General features: G+C 38.9%; 3 protein-coding genes across 3 annotated transcripts; 1 reads left to right on the top strand and 2 right to left on the bottom strand.

The window, feature by feature from the left end:
* Positions 1 to 1,854: 1,854 nt before the first annotated feature.
* On the top strand, positions 1,855 to 11,488 carry LOC129185090 (potassium channel subfamily K member 5-like). The gene is made up of 6 exons (XM_054781776.1): positions 1,855 to 2,104; positions 2,177 to 2,442; positions 5,973 to 6,084; positions 7,945 to 8,111; positions 8,205 to 8,373; positions 8,442 to 11,488. The coding sequence occupies exons 2-6, from the start codon at positions 2,257 to 2,259 to the stop codon at positions 9,095 to 9,097; spliced, it is 1,290 nt and encodes a 429-aa protein (XP_054637751.1). The 5' UTR covers positions 1,855 to 2,104; positions 2,177 to 2,256; the 3' UTR covers positions 9,098 to 11,488.
* Positions 11,489 to 13,283: 1,795 nt separating this feature from the next.
* On the bottom strand, positions 13,284 to 17,162 carry LOC129185091 (serum paraoxonase/arylesterase 2-like). The gene is made up of 9 exons (XM_054781777.1): positions 16,972 to 17,162; positions 16,823 to 16,893; positions 16,688 to 16,743; positions 14,863 to 15,022; positions 14,627 to 14,753; positions 14,326 to 14,529; positions 14,181 to 14,262; positions 13,926 to 14,054; positions 13,284 to 13,812 (listed from the first exon to the last, which is right to left on the bottom strand). Exons 1-9 carry the CDS (start codon positions 17,160 to 17,162, stop codon positions 13,651 to 13,653), a joined length of 1,182 nt encoding a protein of 393 aa, XP_054637752.1. The 3' UTR covers positions 13,284 to 13,650.
* Positions 17,163 to 19,230: 2,068 nt separating this feature from the next.
* LOC129185092 (serum paraoxonase/arylesterase 2-like) lies at positions 19,231 to 25,420 on the bottom strand. Its single transcript, XM_054781778.1, has 9 exons — positions 23,148 to 25,420; positions 23,008 to 23,078; positions 22,864 to 22,919; positions 22,079 to 22,241; positions 21,854 to 21,980; positions 21,568 to 21,771; positions 21,422 to 21,503; positions 19,529 to 19,657; positions 19,231 to 19,398 (listed from the first exon to the last, which is right to left on the bottom strand). Exons 1-9 carry the CDS (start codon positions 23,234 to 23,236, stop codon positions 19,234 to 19,236), a joined length of 1,086 nt encoding a protein of 361 aa, XP_054637753.1. The 5' UTR covers positions 23,237 to 25,420; the 3' UTR covers positions 19,231 to 19,233.
* Positions 25,421 to 25,489: the final 69 nt, after the last annotated feature.

The raw sequence follows: 25,489 nt of genomic DNA, 5'->3' as shown, positions 1-25,489 counted from the left end.
TGTGATTATAGGTTTCCTACCTGAGGGAAGACATGTTTAGAGGATGTGATGGCGCCATGTTTAGTGAGAAGCGGTGTTTCCCTCCACAAGAGGATGAAGGGAGTCAGGCAGGTTTCCACGGAGGCGATGACGCAGCCTCAATGACCAAGCAAAACGTCGTCCAAGTGGGTGGAGTTAGAAGTTTATTTTACCTATAAACGCTCATTTCTAAGTGACTGTCAAATAAAGTGTGCGCTTGTTGGCGTACGCTTGTGAAAACGTCGTTGCAAATGTTGTTATTAGGCTGATGGCGTTAGTACAGGTGAGCTAGTACTAGCTAATGAGAGGTTTGCGCATGCGCAGATGAAAATAGTCTACCAACAAGGAAGCAGCAACAAAGCACACTGTTTGCAGTGGTCTCCAGCAGGTAGCTGTCCAATATGTGCTATCTTATGGGTTTTAAAATGTTCAATTCACATTTGGGCTCGTTTTTAATCAGCACAAAATAGCAGAAAAAAACAATACCTCACCTCTCCTTTCATCATGTCAGATGTGCTCCCTTGAATCACCAAAATGAAATCGTAGCAAAAATACAAAATAATTGATTATTTATGTTTGAAAATGACCCGATGTGAGCAAGAGAAGGGTAAACCCTAGGCTGGCCATCAGTCAATCACAGGGCATATACTGAATGGACAATTGGGGTCCCCAAACTCGCATGTCCAAATCCCATTGGAGATTTGAACAGTGAGGCTGACATGCTAATCACTAGGCCACCGTGAAGTCCCTGACCAGATACTGTGCATTGCATTTCATCTGTTGCATTCATGCAGTGGAAAATATGAATGTGAGTGTTCAAATGCATGCCGCAGTTATATGAGGAAAAGGTTGAAGGACCAGTCTTCACCTTTCTCACCGTGTGCACAGCAGACAGCCTCGTGTATTATCATGCTTAGCAGTCAACTGGATCCACCCAGTGTGATTAAATGTTACACAAACACACAGCTCTCGGCCTTCTGGATGGTTGCATGTGACGATAAGAGCAACTGCCGCTTGCAACACTCCCGTGGTTGAAACTGCAGTGAAAGTGTACTCTATACACATGAATGCCTATCTAGATAGATAGATAAAAGGTGCGAAATTGATCCACTATGTTATTGTATTGTTATTGTACTCCCTGAATAAAAGCAGATAAATTGATTATTTGAATACTTTTATGATTAAACAGACTAGGCTGTTTCTTTAAATACATACAGTATATCATTGTATACAATAGATTCAGTGCTATGATATAATAGTCAATATTTGAACCAGAAGAAAATAATCCATCCATTCATTTCTATGGCGCCTATCCTCGTTAGGGTAGCAGGGGTATGCTGGAGCCTATGCCAGCGAGAGGCGCGGTACACCCTGGACTGGTCGCCATGCCAATCGCAGGGCACATATAGACAAACAATCACAGAAGAAAATAATACGTAATATAATTATAATACGTTCCCTGCGATTGGCTGGCGACCACTCCAGGGTGTAGGAAATGGATGGATGGATAATTCTAATACATAATAATACATTGATTAAAGTTATTATCTTTTACAACTACATTTCTATCTAAATGTTTTTTTCTGATTAAATATTGACAGGTCACTTCTTGAAATACTCAAATATGATATAATATTTAGTATTTTAACCATCCAAATTAATACCCATTACAATTATAATACATAATTCATGTTAACTTAATTTTAACATTTTCAAAATAATATATATTTTTTAATTCATGTTATTGTTATTATACACAATAATATGATATGACATGATATTGTGTATTTTATGCCTATTAAGGGCATGGTTTTCAACATGTGTTCTAAATTTTACAACACAAGAAGACATTTTGTTTGAACAGGTTCACGTCCGCATGCCTGCAGTAGAATATTATTCCATTCCATTATTGTATTGATTTTTCTTTAATGATGTCATTTTAACAGGTTTCACCGATAGAACACCTACCGTATAATAGCATTGTATTGTGTTATTTCTCTGTTTGGTCACAAGAAGACGGAAAAAAAACAATGAAAGTGTTTCCAGCCTACAGTCACAACCGGGTTTGTGAAGTGATGTCATTCAGGTGACTACACAATAGAAGTGCGTTTGCAGAGTGTGCGTGTGTGCGAAGTCAACCCTGGGGATGTTTTTCCAGGAAGAGAGTTGGAAAGGGACTGCCAGGCTCCTGGAGGAAACATCGTGGAGTAAAAGAAGAAGTGACGTTATGACGTGAATATGGCTGACAAAGGCCCTTTTTTAACATCGTGTATCATCTTCTACTTGTCCATCGGGGCGGCAATATTCCAAATTCTTGAAGAGCCCAACTGGGAATTAGCCAGGAGCAAGTATCTCCTTCAAAAAGAACATGTTTTGAAGAAGTACCCTTGTTTAAGAAAAGAAGATCTGGACGAGATTTTGCAGGTATGGTCTATTCGATATACTTCGCGTGTATTTCGTGTATGTGTGCAGCAAACATTAATGCACTGGCTTTTAAAGAGCTGGAGATGAGTTTGTCGTCGTGTGAAGTAAAAAAAAAAAAAAAGAAGAAGAAGAAGAAGTGGTCCAACAACAGCAAAAGCTCTGTTTGTTTTATATTTATGTTAAATATTTAGACAAAGGGAAAAGGTGATAATATAAAACATTAAGAATATAAAGGGGGGTGAGCGTGAACGTACACGTTTAACAGGTTGGAATGTTGAGACAAGGTGTGTCTCAACTTCCATTCAGTGGAGGACGGACCTAATGTCAATGGTACCGATATCAACAGAAGTGTTAGTATCGGGATGATATTTTACAATTTTCAGTTCTCTTATGTTTGTTTTTCACAAATATGTGTGCGGTTTTTGTTGTTGTGTTATTCATATTGTTACAAATGCGTGTGAAAACATCTAAGTAAGGGTAACAACCCTCTGTGTGCTATGCAGTTTGGCTTTTCGTGCTAATTATTCAACTGAAACAACAATTCATGTTTTGGTGGAAATAGTGAAATGTCCTTCAGATACTTGTCCTCTTGTTGGTGCTGTTTTTCCCGATCTGAAAAGGGCGTTTGATACGGTTGACCACCGGTTGAACACTAATGTCTGGATTAACAAAATTCAGTTTCTCTGAACAAGCAATCCTTTGGATGAAAGCATAGCTGTAAAAACCAAACTCATTATGTGTGTGGCAGTGATATAAAATCCCTGTATCTCGACTGTCAGGCTGGAGTAACCCAAGGTTACATACTTGGACCTATTTTATTTTCATTATATACCATATATCTATTACCAAATATGTGCAAATACCTCAATATGCAGATGATGCTGTCATTTTTACAAATGCAAAGTCTCAAAAAAGTTCATCAGCAATCACCTGTATTGATGAGCGGCTTACTAAAACATGCCTTTTACTCAACTGTCTGCATGTCGTTTTTGAAATGACCAGCAGCAAAGTCTTGAAATGAGCTCCAGTTTGTACATGAATTTAAATATTTACTTTAACTTTACTACTTTATCTTTAACAAAAAAACATTACAAACTTTTAAAAAAATGTGAATATTCAGTTTTTTAAGCAAATCAGATCATCATTGCCAGAAAATGCTGCCTAAGTGTTTCTCCATTCCATGATTCTTTCTTATTTTGAATACTGCATTACTAATTGGTCACTGACAAGCTTGAAAACCTTAAAATCAATAGAATCATTAAAAAAAATATATATATATATAAATATGTAGGGTTTTAAATGGACCAGCTCCACTGCCTATTTAGGTGAGTTTACTAAGATAAAACCCCCCACAAGTGGAAAGGGAACGAGAGCCTCTACCAGAGGCGACTGTGTAACACCTGACAGACACAATGGAGGTATTCTGCAAAAGTGCCGAAACCAACCCTGGCTTTGTGCACAAGATGCAGCTCAACAAAACCTAAATTCCCCAAACAAAATTTAACGGTACTTCAACGGTGGTTATCAATTTGCTTTGTGCTGAGTGTGCGTTCACATGAAAGGGGGCGTTTGACATCTTATTATTCTAATTCAGCTAAAAAAAAAACGTAGCCATCCTGGCTGGTGTGTTTTACAAAAAATGAGCAAGTCATTATTATGGAGCGTTATGAGGAGTTCCCAAAAGATTGTTACTGCTAAAAGCAACACTGTCGCCGCCAGCAGAGTGAGGGGGGGACCACTGGCTTGCCAGCATGCAGCATGCTAATGCACAAGGTAACACTGTATTATTATACTCATCATGCCCTACTAGTAGGCTCCAGCATACCCGCAACCCTAGTGAGGATAAGCGGCATGGAAAATGCATGGATGAATGGATTTTAAAATGCTGTATCTCGTTGTGACCACTAGATGGCAGCGTTTTTTGAATGTGACGTGTTTTGTTATTTCCTCCTTGTTATAATAAAACAGGTCTTTTATTGCAGTTGATTGATGCCTCTGAGTGTTTATTCCTCCAGCAAATATTGTAATATAAGAAGACTAACGGGCTGATCTACTAACATTGGCCTAATTATTAATATTTCATATTGCATATTAATCCTAGTGCCCGCCTCAAAAAGTGAGCATATCTATCATATTCCCTTGGCTGAAAATCTATCTCGCTTTAAGATGGATAATATCATCAGGGAATGCTCTTTTTTTTCTATTTTTTTTTTTCTCCATGTGCCCTCGGGAACCTCGTAGGTTCTCGATAAATGGCGACGCCATCTCCGAATTAGTTAAACAGTGGAACAGCGGCACTTTCATAGATGATTTTACGTTGAAAGCCTGGACGTAACCTGAGTTTAGCCTAAGTTACCATGGCGATACAGCTGCTTTAAAAGAGAGCTACCTTCGCTGAACACGCATGTCCGGCTTTCCACTCAACGCAGCTCGCTAACCCACTAAACTCGCTTTGCAGAACACCCCCAACATTCAGTTGTCAGTCAAAGGTACAGAAATTTGGAACAATATCACTGTTGCTATAAGAGACTCTGCATTCTACCTTCAATACATTTCAAATCAATCTCAAACAATGACTTAAGTGGAACCAGATGATTAACTTAGGATCATGTTTTATCTTATACATTGTTGGATGTTGTCATTGCGTTTTATTGGTTATTATTTTAATGCTCACTGACAATATTGACGGTTTGGTGTTTTCTCGTTCCTTTGACCTGCCCTGGACTACAGATGTAAAGTAGCCTTTGGGCTAATTCTGGCATATTTGCATGTAAATGTTCATGAATATGCACTGTTTTTAAATAAATAACTACAGGAATACATTGTTGACATTGTTATATTTGTCGTTATATTGTACAGGAGGATTTGGGGGCCAAAAGGCCAAATCATTTGAGTGAGAGACAATAGTAGTTTTTGCTTTTGTTTAGTTATTTTACGCTATTAACTTAATTCAGCTCAAACAATTGTATGTAACAATGGAAAATGTATTCTTTTGCTACATTGTCTTATGTAGTATAGTTGTATTTATCTGTTGTAATGCTGTTCACAAATACATTTGTTGATATGTTTTTGCCTGAAATCTTTTTCCTGTGTTTTATTGTGATCATAATCATGATTAACAATTTAAAGGCAAAATCATTCAAGGATCTTGAAAAATGTTCAAGCGCAAAGTATCAGCATGGGTAATCTTGTATTTACATGGTATTGGATCGATATCACAATGTGCAGTATCACCCAACCCTGACTTCACTGGCTCACAAAAGGTGCATTTTTTTGTTGTTGTTAGAATACCTCATAATCCAATCGCAGTGCCCTGTGATTGGCTGGCGACCAGTCCAGGGTGTACCACGCCTCTCGCCCGAAGTCCGCTGGGATAGGCTCCAGCATACCCCCGCGACCCTAATGAGGATAAGCGGCATAGAAAATGGATGGATGGATGGATAACAGACACTTTTGGCAACGTTATTATTGTACTTGTGGTCTGCACTGCATTATACTGAGGAAGTTTCTAACATCTTAACACTTTGCAGGTAGTGTCCGAGGCTGCGGGCCAAGGTGTGTCCATCACAGGGGGCAAACATCACCACATGTGGGATTGGGGCAACTCCGTCATATTTGCTGCAACTATTGTCACGACAATAGGTACAGTATGTGTGCTTTTTATTTAAGCTCCAGTTAAACCAGTCACTGACATTCTGTACAATCCTTCATAAAATGATATCAGCTATTGAAATGATTGTTGTCCTGAGGACTTAGCATGACCTTGCTCTTCCGAACATGTTCATTGGTTCTCATAAGGAAGTGCTATTTCTTACACCACCATGGAAAGCAGTTGTGTCATCAGGGCGTACATACAGTAGGTGCAAACCATAATTTGAGCTAAATATACCAGTCAATGCAGTACAGTACATGAACATCTTTTAAAAAACATTTTAAAAATGAGTTCCGGCATACACTTAATACAAACCAACACAATATGAATATATTTATATGTATGAATATATGAATTGAAATAAACAATACTAGACCTACAAGTTGTTATTATTGTTTCCCAGCCCCACGCAAAACTGATTACATGAAATCAGGGGTGTCCATTTGCAGCCCGCGGCTGTGATTTTATCATCCCGCAGCACAGTCGAAAAATGTAATTTAACAAGAAAACTACACAAAAAAACCCACCAGCAGCAAAAATGGGAAAGTCAAAGTATTAATTTAAGCAAAGAGTTGTAATCTAGCAAGGAAAAAAAAGCCATAATTTCACAAGAATAAAGTCATAGTATGAGGATGTCAAGAAATGTCATTTCAGTAGCATGAAGTTGAAATATTAAAGACATTTTTTTTTTAAGTAAAAAAAAAATAATAGAGTTGTAATTTTTGGAAAGTTAAGTTGGGGGAAAATTTATAACAATGGAATAAAGTCAAAATATTAGGAGAAGAAAATAAAATACAAAAGTTGAGATATTTGGGGGAAAAAAAAACATCAGAAATAGAAAACAGCAGAAATTTTACCAGAGTAAAGTCAAAATATTAAGAGAAAAAAAAGTTTTCTAATGACAAAAAAGTTGCAATTTTATGAGAATAAACTTGTAAAATGAGGAAAAATATAATTTTTGTAACAATGTTAAAATAAAGAAAAAATAAATTGTTTTTTAAAGATATAAAGTTATAAAGTTCTCTTTTTTAAAAAAAAAAATTACAAGAGGAAAGCTGAAATGAAATAGTTGGGAAATTAAAAAAACAGAAATGGAAAAAACATGTAATTTTACAGGAATAAAGTCAAAATATGATTTATTAGCATTTCACCGATATTAAAAAAAGCTGAAATGCAGTTTTTTCTTGAGCTACATACAGTATAGCTTCTTAGCATATCTCTGTGTGTTAAATAAAAAAATATCAAAAAAATATCAAAGCGGCCCTTGCATCTTTTCATTTTTCAGAATGTGGCCCTCAGTGGAAAAACTTTGGCCACCCCTGCATTAAATGATGACATGTAGTACCAATCAATAGTATCAATAAATACAGATATATATATTTAATTTAGTCTTATAGAGTGGGTTATTGTGTGATAGCAGATCACTGCATCTCAGTCATCCAATGCCCCTATTTCCCGAAACAAAGGTCAAAAAGTTTAGACTTCCCATGTTTGAAGATGTTGAAGATAATAAGTAGACATCAGCGAGGCCCTGGATAAATACCGTAATGCTTGCAGGATTCATTAGTGATCATTGCACTGCTATTCTATCCAGTTCAAATGAATGAATACTGTACATGAGGGGTTTTCAACGCGTGATACGCGCCATCCAGCTTGACAAAAATAAAGAAGAACATCTTTTTCAAACCTGCTAAGCTAAACTTGATTTTTTGCTTCCCATTGTGAGAGAGTCTGGGGTGAGCAGGGTGAGAGAAAACCTGTTTTTCAGGAAGTAGGGGGTGCCCCACCAGCTTGACTATGTTATTGTATATTATATTAAGGTCCACTTGTGTTGTTGTTGTGTTGGGTAGGCTACGGTAATGTCGCTCCAAAGACTAAAGGAGGTCGTGTGTTCTGCATCCTGTACGGTCTTTGTGGGATCCCACTGTGTCTGGTATGGATAAGCACGCTGGGTTCATTCTTCGGAGACCGGGCCAAACGCCTTTCCCAGGTTCTGATCCGTAGAGACGTGCCTGTGGTAAGAAGCATCCAGGATATTCGGTGAAGCTTCATAATGTGTCAAAATCCCATCAAGACAATGTTTACTTTCCTTCTCTCTTCTTCTTATCAGAAACGTGTTCAGCTTATCTGCACAGCTCTGTTCCTCTTATGGGGGCTCTTTGTGCACCTGGTGATTCCTCCGCTGGTTTTCATGTCCATGGAAGGATGGAGCTACTTGGAAGGCCTCTACTTTTCGTTCATAACCCTCACAACTGTTGGATTCGGAGATTATGTAGCAGGTATGATGTGAAACATCCTCATTTCGATTCATCCTTGATTTAGGGTCCGTGATCCACTTTGGTTTCAGGTGTGAATCCAAATATAGAATACCCAAGGCTGTACAGAGTGCTTGCTGAGATATGGATCTACATGGGCCTGGCGTGGCTCTCTCTCTTCTTCAGCTGGAATGTCAACATGGTCGTGGAGGCTCACAAGGTGTTCAAGAAAAGACGAATCGAACGCAAACGCAAACACAGCGAGACGGACAGACCGACCATGATTGACATATTCAAGTTCTTAGAAAAAGAGGAAGACTACAGCACAGTCATCAAGGAGATCGGAATGACAGCAAAGAAAGTCAAAGCGGTCGATGTATTCAATCGCTCCAAGAGCTGCAGCGACATCTTGACCACCAACATCGAGACGCTGGACCACTCACCACGGCACAGAGTCCTGTTGAGCATCAGTGAAGTGTTTATGAACTCAACGGGTGACAAAGAGAAACAAGGCCAGCCTCTTCTCCAAGAGAACTCAATGACGACAGAAGCAACAGACTGCGTGAGAAGCGATGATACACACAATGAAGTCAGCGACACGAGTGATTCAGCATCCGATGGCATTGAATTTACCGTACCAGCCTCAGGAAGCACAGAGGAAGAAACTTCACATCTCAGTGAGAGTGGGACTCGGTTTACAATTTTTAAAGTAGTAGAGGAAGATTTGTTTAAGGATGAAAAGGGGTAGTCGAGTTTGTTTGTTTTTTTGAAGGGAACGCATATTCACAAAAAGTTCGAGATTTTCGGCGGAAGTTTTAGGACGACCCTAAAATGTACTACAGTAGATCCCCGCATTCGTTTAAAAAAAATCTGAGTAATCGAGACGCTCATAAAAATGTCTATTTGTCATACACGGCTCCTGCGAGCTTGTTGTTGACGATCTCCTCCGATTTCGCTCAACATTTGCAATAAAAACGATCGTTAGATTCGTTTCAGCTCCAGAACCCTCCCCTTCTCTTTTCCATTGCAGTGCGAAGTCCCTTAAATAATGACACATCTCTTTCAAGCACAGATGAGTAAACAGAACTATTTGTCACATGGGTGCAATGAAAACGCCGTGTCATCTTGGAAAAGTAAACAAATCGTGGTTTCAACACTCCAGATATGTAAAAAAGGTGCAACATTTCAAAGTAAACGAGTAACAAAGCAAAAAAGTTACCAGGCTAACCTCTGTTGCTGGTCAAATTTTGCGTCCTTGTAAAAACCAAAGGCGTTCCAAACGTTAGTTGTTTTTTTTGTTTTTTTTACTTATGTGTTGAAAATCTGCTACTATTTCCATCCCATTCTAGTCTTCAGCCATGGCAAGCTATGGAGCATGCGCGACAATCCTTTTGCCGGCAACCCAGGCTCTCGCGTTGTTTAAAAGACACCCTGTCAACCGATTGCTTCTCTCGCGATACCTGGTGCATGTCCCCACAACTGATTAAACTAAAGATTTATGGCTGATTCTTATTGATACAGGAGCCTACTACCAGCGCAGCTGAATGGTTCGCTCGTCAAATTGGATATCCAGTCGCATCAGTTTATCGTTCACAACCCGAGACGCAGTCCAGGTTTCGGCCCTAAATATGCCTCACGCACTTATTAAACACACTTAACGTATGCAATGCGGAGGTACTCACCACTCTTGAATGATAATGGAAGATGATCAATGAACAGATGGAATCATGGTGTGGCCAGTCACAGTATACAATTATGTTGCGTTCAACGACCACACCAAAGTGCAAAATATCAACACTTGATGAAAATACATCAGTTCAGCATAAAGACATAAACATGTAAAAATGGCTGGCTTTCTAACCGTGGTACGTGTATGTTGTACACTTTATCTGTATTATCTTGTATTTTTTAATTATTACCGGCTATGGTGAATGAGATGTTGTTTTTGGAGCAAAAATTTGTGCATTTGCAGAGCCATGAATGCTGAATAGTGAATATAAACGAGGAACTGCTGGATAACCTTAACAAGTGAATTTATTTTGACTAAAATTATCTAAACTGTTGAATCTCCAATTCTTCCAACATTTCAGTAGGTTGTGTACAACTTTCTCTTCTCATACAAGGAGCTGCACAGCAAAATTCACAACAGATGTGTGATCCATGAATGGACCAATAAATGTCCTATAAACAGTCCTCTTCATGATGCCGTTCACATTTTGACATTGTGAGACCAAGACGACACCTAACAAGTGATCAGCAGTACCTCACCAATGCAAGACGTCCAACTGGATGTTGTCAGAGGGAAGTGGCCACCGAGCTTAGACTGTCAGTCATCAGCGGGTTGCAATGGCGATACAGAGAGACTAAAAGAGAAACGTGTTGGTCGATTTCATCGATCACACACCAGTTGTAAATTTTGCCCTTCAGTTCCTTGTTAGAGAACAGCAAGTTGAACAAAAAGTACTGAAACATTGAACAGTTGGACATGCGCAGTCAAATTAAGTTCACCTGGAAAGAGTCTAGTGCTTTTTAGGTTCATCCTGAAATTTTACCCGAAGCCCAATATCCCTAACTTTTTGTGAGTGGTAAAATCATGACCTACCTATTCTGCACATTTTTGAGAAATATATATAAGACTGGTACATCTACTTCAGGGGTGTCCACACTGTTTCCTCACAGGACTGCATACCAAAAAGGATGTGAGGGCCATTTTGATATTTCAGATTTTGTTAACATGCTAAAACCAAACCAGACATTACATAAAGTGTATCGAGGGCCGCACACAGAAAAATCTAGAATTGCAAAGGGCCAGTTTGATACGTTTTGTACATTGATACTATATAATAATATTCTAATTAATAATGAATACATTTTATTTTTACAATATGCAAAGAGCCCCCTAAAAAAATCTGAATCACAAAAATGGCCCCCGGACTCCACTTTGGACACCCCTGATCTACTTGAACTGAAGATATGTCTGGGAAGACGTCTGAGTGTGTCTGTGGGAATTTCTATCTATTCATCCATCTGATGTTCTAGCCCAGTGGTTCCTCCCCTTAGGACTTTTTGCTGAAGTTTCTTGTCCGATCAGAAAAAATAATCACGTCACACACTTACATTAAAGACATTACACAGGCTGTAATGTCAATTCCGCAAACATTATATTAGCCACATGCTAATAAACAGAAACATACATTGGCCACACAACCCAGTTTGTGAGGGACTGCGGCTCAAACCTCACAGGTATCGGCTTGTGACATATGAGGTGAGGGAATTTTAATTTCAATTCAATTTTAGCTAGTCTGGTTAACATTTGCGATTAGTTCTGAGTGTACCCCGCCTCTCGCCCGAAGTCAGCTGGGATAGGCTGCAGCCTACCCACGACCCTACTGAGGATAAGCGGCATAGAAGATGGATGGATGTGTGAGTGTGAATGGTTGTTTGTCTATATGTGCCCTGCGGCTGACTGGCGACTAGTTCAGGGTGTGCCCCGCCTCTCGCCCGTAAGTCAGCTGGGATAGGCTCCAGCATACCCCCCGACCCTAATGAGAATAAGCAGCATAGGAAATGGATGGATGGATGGTTAACATTTGTTTGTATTTGGGCATTTGTTATTTTTCATACATGTAGTTGTCTTTTGTCTTCACCCGTCTGAGGTTGCCACACCAAGTCATGATTTGTTTCCATGCTTGAGACAGGAGAAATCCAATGGGGTACTCTGGCTGGGAATCAAACCTGCGCCATTTGCACAAAAGGCAACACTACTCTACCAGGGAAATCATTTCATTCCTATTGATGGCTATACTTTTCCGTACTATTTTATTTTATTTGATTTAAATCTCTGGTGTTCTTGCGTGCCACTGGATGGAGCCTGTGTACCACCAGTTGCACTTTTGAGAGTTCATTGTTCTCATTCATTCCAAAGGTGTCTGATGGACTTCTTCCACTTTGTGCACACTCGTGTTAGAACAGATAAGGGCCTTTTTCAAGATGTTCCCACACTGGAAATATAGAATTGTCCAAAATGTCTTTGTAAGATTAATAATTAAGATCCAGGAGGAACAAGGCAGCCTATTTTGGAGGCCATTTGCGGCACGTGGCAGAATTTTTAATTGGCCCGTAGCACATTCTAAGAATATAATTAGATATATATAAAAGAAAACTAGAAAAAAAAATACAAAAAAAAACGGCAAAAATGGACAAATCAGCAAAAAATGTACAAGAATAAAGTCAAAATATTAAGGAAAGGTAAGATAATTTTACAAGATTAACGTAATTTTAGCATAAAGTTGAAATATTAAAAAAGAAAAACATTTTTAAGTTGTAATATTATGAGAAACAAACCAACCAACCAAAAAAGTTTTTGGAAAATTAGGTTGCGGAAAAAGTTGTAATTTTACAAGAGTCAAATTATAATATTATGAAAATAAAGTCATAATTACGAGGACGTTTACAAGACGAAAGTTGAAATAGTTGAAAAAAGCAGCAGAAATGGAAAAAAATAGCTGCATTTTTCCAAAATCTTGCATGAATATCGTTCATCTTCCCTGTTGTTGTTATTTAGTTTACAAACTAGTTGAGAGTGAATTAACAGCGCCTCTGCTGGTTGCAGACCAGTACTGCACTTGAAGATACAAATACTGAACCTCGGTTTTCGTCATGAATTAGTTTGAAAAGGTCGGACGAAAATCAAACCGTACAAAACTGAGGCAATTTTTCCCATAGGAAATAATGTCAATACAATTAATCCAAGAACCAGAAAATTTTGTTCCAAACACCCAAAAATATATTTTTAAAAATACATTTATAGAGAATAATTAAAATTTGACATAAAATAAATTTGAAAAATAATTAGAAATGATTAGAAATAAAAATAAAAAATTAGAAATTCGAATCTAGAAGTCTTCCCAGACATCCTGGCGAGACTGAGTCACACTCGATAAAAAATGCCAGTGAGTCAGCGACGTGTAGGGCGCTTTGTTTGGCCACTTTATTTTGCAGAGTGATACAGTACAGGGCAAACAAACTGGTTTGTTATGTTCAATATGGTACGAAAACCTATCGACAAAAATTGAATCATACAAAAATTGGAGCATATGAAAACCGAGGTTTGATTGTAATCAATTCTTAACCGATGATTATAACTATCTCCTCTTACATCACACTTTTATTTATTTGTTGTGTTTACATGTAGTTTAGTGCACATACGGTACCTCCTCCAAGTGCTTTAAAAATCCATGGAAGCAATTGTTTTGTTTTATTAAATTATTTTGTTATTCAATTATTGCTTCATGTTATTGTCTACTCCAAATCACAGCACAAGGCTTTATGAAACACTGAGCCAATGAGCAGTTTGCCTCCATAGGTCGTAGCTACAGAGGAACCCATGATCACATGACCATCATCAGCATACACCTGCGTCACCAATGGCTCATCTGAGTGAATGTTCTGGATGCGGATGACCTGGAGGACACATTGAATTGATAAATACAAGAGAGGAAATGTGCTATTTTGTTGCTATCACAAGTGTACAATATCACAGGGGGTTCATCAGTAAATAACGTGGAGAGACAAACCTCCGAGCCAGGTGGATGTTTGGGGTCAAAGTGGAAAAGCTTCCATGCATTGGGTAGACAGCCAAACCACAGGTCACCTGTTTTAGGGTCAACTTCAATGTTGTCACAGAGTGACCCCACAGCCACGGACTGGTCATATCATATAAGAGAATCAGAATTAGAGTTGAGTATTTGAATTCATTTTCTCAGTTGTTTTGACCTCTTAGCGTTTATCACTCAAGATATCAATATTAATATTCCTTGTCACTAATTTACCTTGACAGAGACCAATGTGGTGTCATCTTTCCTCTCCAGCACATGCACATTATGAGCAAATATATCTGCCACGTATATATGCCTAAAAATGACACAAAATTAGTATTAAAACCTCAATTACACAACTCTTTGAAGAACTTCCCACCTTTTGTCAGGTGAGACGTTGATGCCATTTGCAAAGTAATATCCCTCAGAGACCACTTTGACTGTCTCAGGACTGTAATACACAACATTAGTCCAAGGTTGACCCAGGAGAGGCTCCACTATCGTTTTAAGGAGTTCATCTGAGAAATAGTGATCATTGGTGGCATAGAAACGATCCACTCCCATAGCCACAATATTGTTGACACTACAGGGGAAACCAGAAAAAAAACATATTATTATACACCACACGTTCACGTTCTTTAACAATATAAGCTATTGTATAATTAAATATGCCGCAGTACCTGTAAAGCAGTTGATGTTTGAATGTCTTAAGATGAATCAGGGAGCGTTCATCCTCGACAAATTTAAACAACTCTACTTGGCTTTTGTGGTAAGGATGATTCACAACAAACAGGTATACTGATCCATCTAAAATAAAAATAAAGGTTTTTGAAATTCTACAAAAAGGGTGTGTGTTTTAATACAATTTGCATGTTTCATTGTGATGACAGTGAATGAAATGCAGGAACGCTCATACTTGTGTCTGTGTAGACACTGATGCCGTGAGGGTTGAACGTCTCCAGGTCAAAGTTTTTTGATATGAGCAACTCCACAGGTTCCATCTGGGAGTCCTTGAGATTGAGGAGGAAGATCTTTCCAGGAGTGTCTGATGATGGTACTCCTGGGTACTTTAAACCCTACGAATACATGCAAAGACGTGTGTCCGTATTGAACTGGCTTTTTAATGACGTTCTAACAGTAAAATATTTCCCTAGAGCCTTATTATGATAATCAAATGTGGAAAAAATAATTGAAAAGAGGCAGTCTAACTTCACTGAAGACAGCTTTGTAATTTTTTTAAAGGCTTCACTACACATCTTAAAATAAATAACATATAAAATATATACACAGTATATACACAGTGTCAAATCAGTCAATAAGTCACATCCATACGAGAATACATGACAATAAAACTCTCTTGAATCTTGAACAGATCACAGTGTGAAAATGATGTAATACACAAGGCACACTTACATGCGGCGCTATTTATGCACACATTCACGCAATTTGTGCTTCACCTGCTGTCGAAATGTGCTACGCAACTCCACCCCACGTCACGCCCTCTCCACGCCTTCAATTCGCCATAAATGGTCAATGCAAAGTGGCTCATGAATGCGACGTCCATATTTAATGGCCCTTGATTGCATTTCGCTCAGTTCTTCTGAATCATGGCTGCTGAGAAGGCGAAGACGAAGAGGCGGAACTTCACCGAAACTGAGGTGGCAATCTTAGTTGGAGAGTTGGAGGCTCATAAAAACATAATATTTGGAGGACACAGCAGTGGCATTACAAACAAGAGGAAAATGAGCAAGTCCACTGTCAACAGCGTCAGTGGAACAGGGCGCACCGTGGTAGAACTAAAAAAAAAAAAAAAAAAAGTGGTCGGATATCAAGGCACACATTTACATTTTTAGTGTTTGTACATTTTTCCTAATTGACACCACATTTTAGACTAGCAAGGGCTTAGCAAAATCTCTTTCATTTAAAGGTGAAATGACTCAAAACAGGGATAAAGTTATGTTGAAAATTAATTGCTGTAATTCCAGATGGATATTTAAAAAATATTTAACTCAATGATGACATTAACACCATCAAAATATTCGGTATATTATTATTATTTGAATTTGTGTTATTCCAGAGCACAACAAAAGAAAAGACCATCATTTGTTGAAAAGGAATGAGTAAGTGTCCGCACACGGCCCTGACAGTATCCACACAAGTAAAGGCCGTGGTTAATAAATGTTGCTATTGATGACATACAGTACTTGACATATGCAACAAAAATCTTTTTTTTTTAATATATATTGTACAAAAAAAAGAGAAACAGTGACGTCATCGTTCTCAGAAAGTAGTATTTTGCTTGTCCACACAACACAGTAGCGTTGTCAGAAAATACCGTTTCAGGGCAACCAGAATGCCGTTGCCTAGTGGATGAATGGCTGAACGATAAAATACTTCAACATTTCTACCTGAAAACGTTCCAGTGTGGACGGGCCTCGAGGAGTCCTTTGGGAGCCAAAAGAGCAGGCTCTTTTTCGGGAGTCAATAAAAAAAAAAAAAACGACTCTCTAAAAAGAGCCATGATTCCATTCACAACACAATTGGGCTTCTTGGAGGCACACTCTGCCAGAGACAGGCGTGGCTCATTTGCGTTAAAGCTACAGACACACAAAACGGAGTGAATACTAAAAGCACTTTTCAACTTTTGGCCAACACACAACCAATACACTATTGTGGGACCTATGACACTTTGTTGAAAAACAGTATATTACACAGTTAGACCCTGAAGCTCAAGTACTTACAGTGCTTATAAAGGCAAGTCCATCTCCAAAGACAGTTATATCCTCTGCACCATTATCTGGGTGACGAACACACATACTCTTCATTCCCAAGCTAAAGAATAAGCGTCCATATAATTTGAAAATGATTTTACTTACTCAGATTTTTCAGTGGAACACAGTTGGGAAGGTGATTCGTGACCTGTTCCCGAGAAGCGAGGTACATTTTCCTGTAGTGTTTGCAAGGAAAGAAGTTGTTATCATGCACATAAACATACAAGTGCAAAGCCAAAGTGAACATTGTTTACCTTACATTGACCATCCTCTCGCCAAACAGCATATAAAACAATGTGATGCCAATTGTCATGAAGCCAAACGCGTCCATGTTTAAATGGCAGATAGCAAACCTGACGAAAGACCAAATGTAATCCCGCAGGTAAATACAGCACAAGTGGTCTGTGCACCGCCGCGTATTCAACTCATCAGCTCCTGCGAGCATACCCTGAGAGAGAGAATAAATAAGCAGGGGATTGGATGACCTCTGGCCTGTCAACCTGCCAGTTCAAGGCTTTGTTTGACGGCTTTAGTCATGCAACAATTTGTGCAAGAGATCAGTCAACTTTACAAGAGTAAACCAGAATAACCTTCCTTTTTTTCCTCTATGGACCTTGTCTTCACTACAGTAGGGTCGCGGGGGTATGCTGGACTGGTACACCCTGGACTGGGTGTCATCGAATCACAGGGCGCATATAGACGAACAACCATTCACTCTCACATTACCAGGATTAGCATTGAAGGGGAAATGTTCACATGATCAACTTTACTGAGTGAATCATGATAAACCAATGCACCGCATATACAGTACCACACACAATGAAAGATGCTGGAGATGAATAACTACAGAACACAGTGAGGGCCAGTATATGAAAGGTCTTTTTTGATGGAACCTTGCCAAAGTCCCTTGTTTGGTTTTCCAAAGTCTTATTAGCCAAGCTGTTACATATGTTTTCATTTTGAGATACAGTGGACTCTTGGACCAGTCCAGGGTGTACCCCGCCCCTTGCCTGAAGTCAGCCAAGATGGGCTCCAGCATATCCCCGTGACCCTTCTGAGGAAAAGTGGAATAGAAAATGGATGGATGGAAGTGGACTCTTCAATACAAGTCTAAAACTGATGCATGCATACAAATTATATTACCAATTAGAGCCATTTTGTTTTCTGATAAAATTCCATATAAGGGTTCTTAGTGTTTTTTTGTTAGTTTTTTTCCACAAGTAAAGTTTTTTTTGTTTCCAAAGCAACTAAGTCGTCATGCACATCAACAATCTTTAAATCCTTTACCACAGGGGTCTAAAACTCAATTTACCTGGGGGCTGCTGGCGGTAGAGTCAGGGTGAGGCTGGGCTGCATCAAGTATTGGGAGTAGGGCTCAGAATCTCAGGATACCTCATGATAGGATACGATACGCGATACATGGCTCACAATAACGATAATATTTTGATACGATGATAGCGTGCGTGTAATTTCATAGTGTATATTTTGCTGCATTCTGCTGGGATAGGCTGCAGCTTACCCGTGACCCAATGAGGATAAGCGGTATAGACAACGGATGGAATTTTTGCAGCATATTTTAACCAGGATGCAAAAAGAGTGAGACTGTTGCAACATAAGTGCAACATAAGTGTAAACAGGATTTTGGTTTAGGTGTCTGACAAACTGTAAAGCTATTTTAAACTCATTCAGACAACACAACATCTCATGTATCTCAAGTAGATCAGCTCTAGTAGAAACATAACAAAAATATAATGCAGCAATGACGTATTCACTAGAAGAGACCGAGAATGACGGTAAGGTTGAGCAGCACGACAATGTAAAACGTTAATTAAACACACGTCTCTATCCAGCGTCATCTCCACTATAAAAGCCAAAGTGACTCCACTTTTGATTTTAACTATGCTGGCGTATCTTTCCATTTAACTTCACGATTATGCTTCTTAACTTGTCCTGTCCAGCCAATACGGCAAATAGTATTGTTGATCGACTAGGTGTCGTTACATGCTAAACAGATTTGCTCTGCCAGGGAAGAGTGTAAGATACTTACATGCTGTCTATTTGACTTTATTTGATGTTTTATTATGATGCCTATTTGGAGCATTGTAATAATACATATTTTAAGGGAATTGACATACAGGTGGACTCCAATTAAGCTGTTGAAACATCTGAAAGATGATCTGAGTTTTGAGAAAAAAAAAGTAATACATTTGCAAACATTTTTAATAAATGTGTTTATGTAGTCAATATGGGGTGTTGTGTGTAGAAAGTTGAGGGGAAAAAATGATTTATTCCATTCTGGCATAAGGCTGCAAGGTAACAAAATGTGGAAGTGAAGCGGATGCACTTTCCGGATGCACTTTTAAAAATCAAAGCCTTACCTTATCTAAAATGTGTGTAATTCTCCAAAATCAGTATGGTGTTCAAGCCAATCATATATGGTAGAAACTGAAATTGTCATCACTGTATATGATTTGAGTCCGTTATTTAGTTATTTAGTGACATGTTGCAATAATTGCCTACATCTCCAAATCACAGCATAAGGCCTTATGAAACACTGAGCCAATGAGCAGTTTGCCTCCATAGGTCGTAGCTACAGAGGAACCCATGATCACATGACCATCATCAGCATACACCTGCGTCACCAAAGGTTCCTCTGAGTGAATGTTCTGGATGCGGATGACCTGGAGGACACGACATTATGGTAAATACAATGAAACAGAACACACAAAGTTGAGTTTAATGCACATACACAATTATAAATGGGTGTTCGATTAATCAATGAATAAATTCGGATGCTGTCAAATGTCCTACCTCTGATCCAGGTGGGTCTTTGGGGTCAAACAGCAGACTTTTCCATCCATTGGGGTCACAGCCTAACCACAGGTCACCGGTTTTAGGGTCAACTTCGATGTTGTCACAGAGTGAACCCACAGTCACGGACTGATTTTATAGCACATGTAATTAGTAGTGAACAATAACATGCATTACTTTTTTTTTTTAATTCGTATTTACTCAGGATGTCCGATACCGGCTTTTTTGCCGATATCCGATATGCTGATATTGTCCAACTCTCAATTTCAGATTCCATTATCAGCCGATACCGATATAAGTAACATCACATATCTCCTGTCGTGGAATTAACACATATCTGTTGTGAAACTAATGGATACAGCATCAGCAATTAGCTTCTCGATGTGGCGGTGAACGACATCGTGCGTAACCAAACTACCGCATCTGCCTGTCACTATTTCCGCTTTTTTTTTTTTTTTTTTTTTTACATTCTCGCTACCCAATACACTAGGTCCCTGCGAAATCCGTTTTAATTTTTTCTTAAATTCCGTTTAATTTTTTTCTAAATTCCGTTCATTTTTTTATTCCGTTTTTTACTTTTTACACTTATTTTATCACCATAAATTGTGTGTTTTTTGTGTCAGTGAATAAAATAAAATGACACTTAAATAAATGCAAAAATCCTTACATTTATTGATGCAATACATCATTGGACAATTTTGCCCAGTATTTCAGAAAGGGACTTAGCTTTGGTCACTTTTCTAACTTTGCATTGCTACAAACTCCTCAAAAACGATCATCTCTGTGCTCGTGGTTAAAGAAGATGTAGTTGCAGATGCAATTGTAATAGCTTTATTAATGTAAGCTATTTTATATGACAGCCTTATTTTAGTACCACTATTGGACAGGGTGTGTGCCGCTCTTTTTCGAAGGCCCGTAGTTTAATGTGTGTGTAAAAATCTACTCTTATTTTGAAGGACAGACGTTTGACGTGTGTGTGGAAAATCCGAGTGCCTCTTGCAGCCATGACTGTCGTCCCTATTTCATACACGCAACTCGCGTGAAATCAGTGGCCAACCTAAAACGCTGGGTTACATTAACAAGCACTAAAGCACAATTCATACAGTCCGAGTAGCACACACACATCTGCATTCGCATGCTCTGCTAAACTAAGGTTTTGTAGACTTAGCCCATGTTTCCGGTTGCCGCCTCGATATGTTTAGTTCAGGAGGGGGCTGGTTAGTGGTTTGTGAGGACATGCCGCTATGAATGAGCGTTCTGCCGGCGAGAAATAATTCCCCACACTAATGTTCAGCATTTCATTCACAGTCAATTCCCGCGAGATTCCGCATTTAACAGTAGATTCCGATTTTATTGGCCAATTCCTCGTTTCCGTTAAGACGGAAATCATAGGGCCCTCATCAACATATAAATGTATGAATTGTGCACGGGAATACAGCGTTGACAAATTATGCTCTCAAAACGATGTTATAATGGTCAAATCATGCAGTCTATGGGCCAAATACTATCAAAGGTAATTGTTAAGTCTTACCTGGGATTTGGTTTGCAGGACACGAATTTCTCCGCTCCGAGTCTTGCCACATCCAAAATGGCGCCGACATTGACGTACGGCTCAGCGCTCAATGTAGCGTCTACATGCTGTATATAAGTATATGAGCTACCCCGCTCACCATTAGCGGTGTTTTGACAACCCACCACCGTCCTGCCACCCCAAACACGGTTAAGCAAAACATCGGTTCAAGTTGACGGTTATGGGGACATCAATGTTGCTTGTGGCACTTAACGGGCCATATCGACTTTCATTATATGGAACAAAATCGATACCATTATTGACCGATATTACATTTTTATGCCAATATCAGGCCGATAATATCGGACACCCCTATTATTTACCTTCACAGAAACCAATGCATTGTCTTCTTTCCTCTCCAACACATGTACATTATGGTCCATTATATCTGCCACATATATATGCCTAATAATGACACAAAAATAGTATTAATATCTCAATTACACAACTCTTTAAAGAACTTGCCAACCTTTTGTCAGGTGAGACATTGATGCCATTTGCAAAGTAATATCCCTCAGAGACCACTTTGATTGTCTCCGGACTGTAATACACAACATTAGTCCAAGGTTGACCCAGGAGAGGCTCCACTATCGTTTTAAGGAGTTCATGTGAGAAATAGTGATCATTGGTGGCATAGAAACGATCCACTCCCAATGCCACAATATCGTTGACACTACAGGGGAAAACAGATCGGAAAAATGTGACTTGATATTGCTTTACAATAATTCACTTACAATTAAACATGCTGCAGTAACCTATGAAGAAGTTCGTGCTTGAAGGTCTTAAGATGAATCAGGGAGCGCTTTTCCTCAACAAATTTGAACAACTCTACTTGGCTTTTCTGCTGAGGATGGTTCACAACAAACAGGTATACTGTTCTACCTGAAATCATGAGGAAACAAAGCATTGACATAAAGTAGCAACAACTCCTCATCAAAGCCTTGATTGACATGAAAGCAGTTTTGCAGGACTGCTCGTACCAGTTGTGTCTGTGTAGACACTGATGCCATGAGGGTTAAACGTCTCCAGGTCAAAGTTTTTTGATATGAGCAACTCCACCGGTTCCATCTGGGAGTCCTTCAGACTGAGGAGGAAGATCTTTCCAGGAGCATCTGAAGAAGGCATTCCAGGGTATTTTAAACCCTGTGAATATTGAACATACGCATGACAAGACATCACGCAGATGCCAAATGAATGCTGTGAAAAATACATTTGTGATTCATTGCTTTTAGCTAGGCAGTAAGTGTCTACGGTAGTGCAATTAGAAAACAAAAGAATTATGTTTATGCAGTTTTCTTTGTAGTTTGTGAAAGGAGGACTAAATAGCACTAAATATCCGGGAAAGGACAGGGAGAGTTGGCAGGAACATGGTAAAAGTCAGTCGGACACACAAAGGAAATTGCAGTGTAATACAGTATACTCCCAAAAGAGGGCACTTTAAATTGACAATTATCTTATGTGCACAAAGTATTTTTGTAATTACCTCCGCCAAGCCCAGCATGTTTTTATTTTTTTTTAACCAAAAATGTTTTTCTAGTGTTTGAGGGTACTTGGCTGAAAATAATATTCCACAGGGGATACTTGAAATGAAAAAAGTTCAACAACCACTAATCTCGAGAACACTGGATATGCCTATATTGAGAAACAAATTGCTATCTTTTGCCACATTTCCAGCTAAGAGATACCCATCCAAACATAAATTAATCTTAGTACATGAAACTTTGGACTCTAAAGACTTCTACTCAGTGCAACAATGAATACTTGCAGTGCTAATAAAGGCGAGTCCATCTCCAAAAACAGTTATATCCTCTGAGCCATCATCTGGAAGAACATATGCGGCTTCATTTCCATTTTCCATACTCAGGGATATTCCTTCAGCATTTGTTTTTTTAAACATGAGTTTACTTACTCAGATTCTTCAATGGAATACAGTTGGGGAGATGATTGTTGACTAGTTGTCGAGAAGCAAGAGACATCTTCCTGCCCAATGTTGTTAGTCAAGAGTTAGGATGGAGCACAGGTGACTCAACATGTGTAAATGTCCTTTACCTTAAGTTGACTATCCTCTCTCCAAGCAGCACAGACAACAGCGCTGTGACAAGTGAGACGATTCCTAATTTCCTCATGTTGAAATTCATATAAACCTTTACAAAATGTTAGATCTGCACTATAGTGGCCCAGATGTGCCTCAAAGTTTCCTTCATGATCTTCTGAGAATAATGTTGACACCCTTGAACTTTCCACTGTTATCAATTCTGCAACACAAGTGAAACAAGTTCTCCAATCATTAGTCTTATCTCGACCAGACCACTTGTCATATGCTGTGTTGCTGCTCTGCTGCCACCTGTCTGCCATCTTTTGCAGCACACCGTTGAACCAGCATGGGTGGAGCTTCCAGTACCCACCTGCAGGCAATCACTTACCGGGTGCCTTGTGTTAGTCCCTGCTTGGTGTTCAGCAGCGCTTTTTGTTCTCACCGTTATTGTAGTTTTTCACTTTTTCTAGCATTGTTTTGTGTTTCCCTTTTTGGTGGTTGAGCCCAGTATTTTTGTTATTTGGACTCCTGTGGAGGTCTACTTTTGTATTAAACTTTTTGTTCACAACGGACTGTGATATGAGCTGCTTTGTGTTGGACCCCAGGAAGATTTGTTGCTACTGTGGTATCAACTAATGGGGATCCATTTTAAACAAATAAACACTCCATTAGTACAGTTAGATGCAATTTAAGAAAGGTAATAACTGTAAGATAAATTGTACTTATTTCTAATATTGTGCCCCCATATTGGAGCATATCATAGTCCAACTGAGTTTAGGCCTATTCAGTGGTTCTAGAGCCAGCGTCTCATGTCTCAAAAGTGGTACAATTTTTTTGAGAAAATTTACTTCAAAACTCAGAACCTGGAGTTCAAACCATCATCATGAGCAATGTCAGCAAATTTTGTGAGACTTTTGTGAGAGCTCAGAGAGAATCTCAAGGAATAACTCCACAAGTGTGTTGCTTTTACTTTGGCTTTCAGCTGGGTTTTTTGTGACACCACTGCCTATGATGAGGAAAACTAATGATAACCACAGCATCTGGCTGCTTAGTAAAATATGATCAATACAATTAATTGTAAATTCCAGTGCAAAGTTTAGTTTTATTTGGTTTGACTATGGTTATTGTCTCGTCACACTTGTATGACAGTTAAAGTGTTCAAATGTCATTTCAAACATTGTCAGTACAGTTAATGAAGCTTCTGTGATGTTTAATGATGTTGGAACAAAATGATGGTAAAACGTATTACTGCATCTACATAAATAATTCATAATTATACTATATACATTGAAAAGTATCTCCATTTCAACAATTTGTTAAGGCAGCTTTAAAACATTGATGCAAAGTATTGTGTTGACGGGCTGATGAACAAATGTTAGTTACTTTGTTCCATTTGTGCTGCTGTGAATGAAACACCGCCTCCTGCTGCTGGTGATTCACTTGAGGAGTACATTTATAAGCAACTAGATGCCCGCTTCAGTCACATAAAATATTTCTTGTGCATTTTCTTATTGGCCTACAATGCAAGACAAGACCAAGCCGTTATCAATACCAATCAGCATGGCTGATGAGGCACTGACGTCAGTACTCCTTTGGAGTTTGTTTTTATGTTATACTTTGGTAAAAGAGTCTGATCATCATCTGGTGAGCTTGGATATATAATCCTCCATCTTGGCAGTCTAATTCATTCAGAGCATAAAAATGCATTTGACTTTCTGCTCTCCAGCTGGTGCTGCTGCTGTCAAAAAGAAAACACTGGCTTTTCTTCTCTATGAAAGGACAGCAGTGAAAAGTACCTTCCGGCTGAAGCACGCCTCCACTCCTTCAGGATGAGATGAGTAAAAAATATATTTGTGGTTGAGCATAGAAAACCTGTTTATGACGGCTTGTGATTTTTAATATGGTTTTTAACATTTGAGCCATCTACATAAGAAATAACACACCTATTGTCACCTCTACACTTGTATTACCCAATATAGTAGACATGATAGGAGTAAATAAGTAATTCAAGACATAGCTACTTGTGTGTGTTGTTGTAAATGTGTTCTCGTGCTAGAGGAGGTGAGTGGAGGGCAGACAGGAAGTGACGTCAATGGTTCACAGTTGAGTTTTTGCTTTCCGTGGGTCACAGTTGCAACTGTAGCCCATGTTTTGATGAGGGATCATTGTGCCTGTTGTGAGATCATTCCAAACCGCCATAAAAGCCTGTTGTGCCAGCGATCAAGTCTGGTCGCAGTTTGTCTCACTAAGCATAACAGTAACATTATTGACACCTAGTGGCCAGTGTATACTACTACATATCACAATGTTTTAGAATGAGTTGTCTGAATGCCTTATATTTGTAATTGAGTTTATT

This window comes from Dunckerocampus dactyliophorus, chromosome 7, assembly GCF_027744805.1.
Source record: "Dunckerocampus dactyliophorus isolate RoL2022-P2 chromosome 7, RoL_Ddac_1.1, whole genome shotgun sequence".
Classification (NCBI taxonomy): Eukaryota; Metazoa; Chordata; class Actinopteri; order Syngnathiformes; family Syngnathidae; genus Dunckerocampus; species Dunckerocampus dactyliophorus.
The sequence above is the reverse complement of the archived record's forward strand: the minus strand, read 5'-3'. Positions and strand labels throughout refer to the sequence as shown.

Excerpts from the sequence above, each read along its gene's own strand:
- LOC129185090 (XM_054781776.1), top strand. The coding sequence starts at position 2,257 with ATGGCTGACAAAGGCCCTTTTTTAACATCGTGTATCATCTTCTACTTG. Across the intron at positions 2,443-5,972 it reads ATCTGGACGAGATTTTGCAG|GTAGTGTCCGAGGCTGCGGG; the intron begins GTATGGTCTATT and ends AACACTTTGCAG. Across the intron at positions 8,374-8,441 it reads ATTCGGAGATTATGTAGCAG|GTGTGAATCCAAATATAGAA; the intron begins GTATGATGTGAA and ends CTTTGGTTTCAG.
- LOC129185091 (XM_054781777.1), bottom strand. The coding sequence starts at position 17,162 with ATGCTCGCAGGAGCTGATGAGTTGAATACGCGGCGGTGCACAGACCAC. Across the intron at positions 14,055-14,180 it reads CCACATTGGTCTCTGTCAAG|TCCGTGGCTGTGGGGTCACT; the intron begins GTAAATTAGTGA and ends TGATATGACCAG. Across the intron at positions 13,813-13,925 it reads AACATCCACCTGGCTCGGAG|GTCATCCGCATCCAGAACAT; the intron begins GTTTGTCTCTCC and ends TGTGTCCTCCAG.
- LOC129185092 (XM_054781778.1), bottom strand. The coding sequence starts at position 23,236 with ATGAATTTCAACATGAGGAAATTAGGAATCGTCTCACTTGTCACAGCG. Across the intron at positions 22,242-22,863 it reads GACTCGCCTTTATTAGCACT|GGTTTAAAATACCCTGGAAT; the intron begins GCAAGTATTCAT and ends CAATATTCACAG. Across the intron at positions 21,981-22,078 it reads TGTCTACACAGACACAACTG|GTAGAACAGTATACCTGTTT; the intron begins GTACGAGCAGTC and ends TCATGATTTCAG.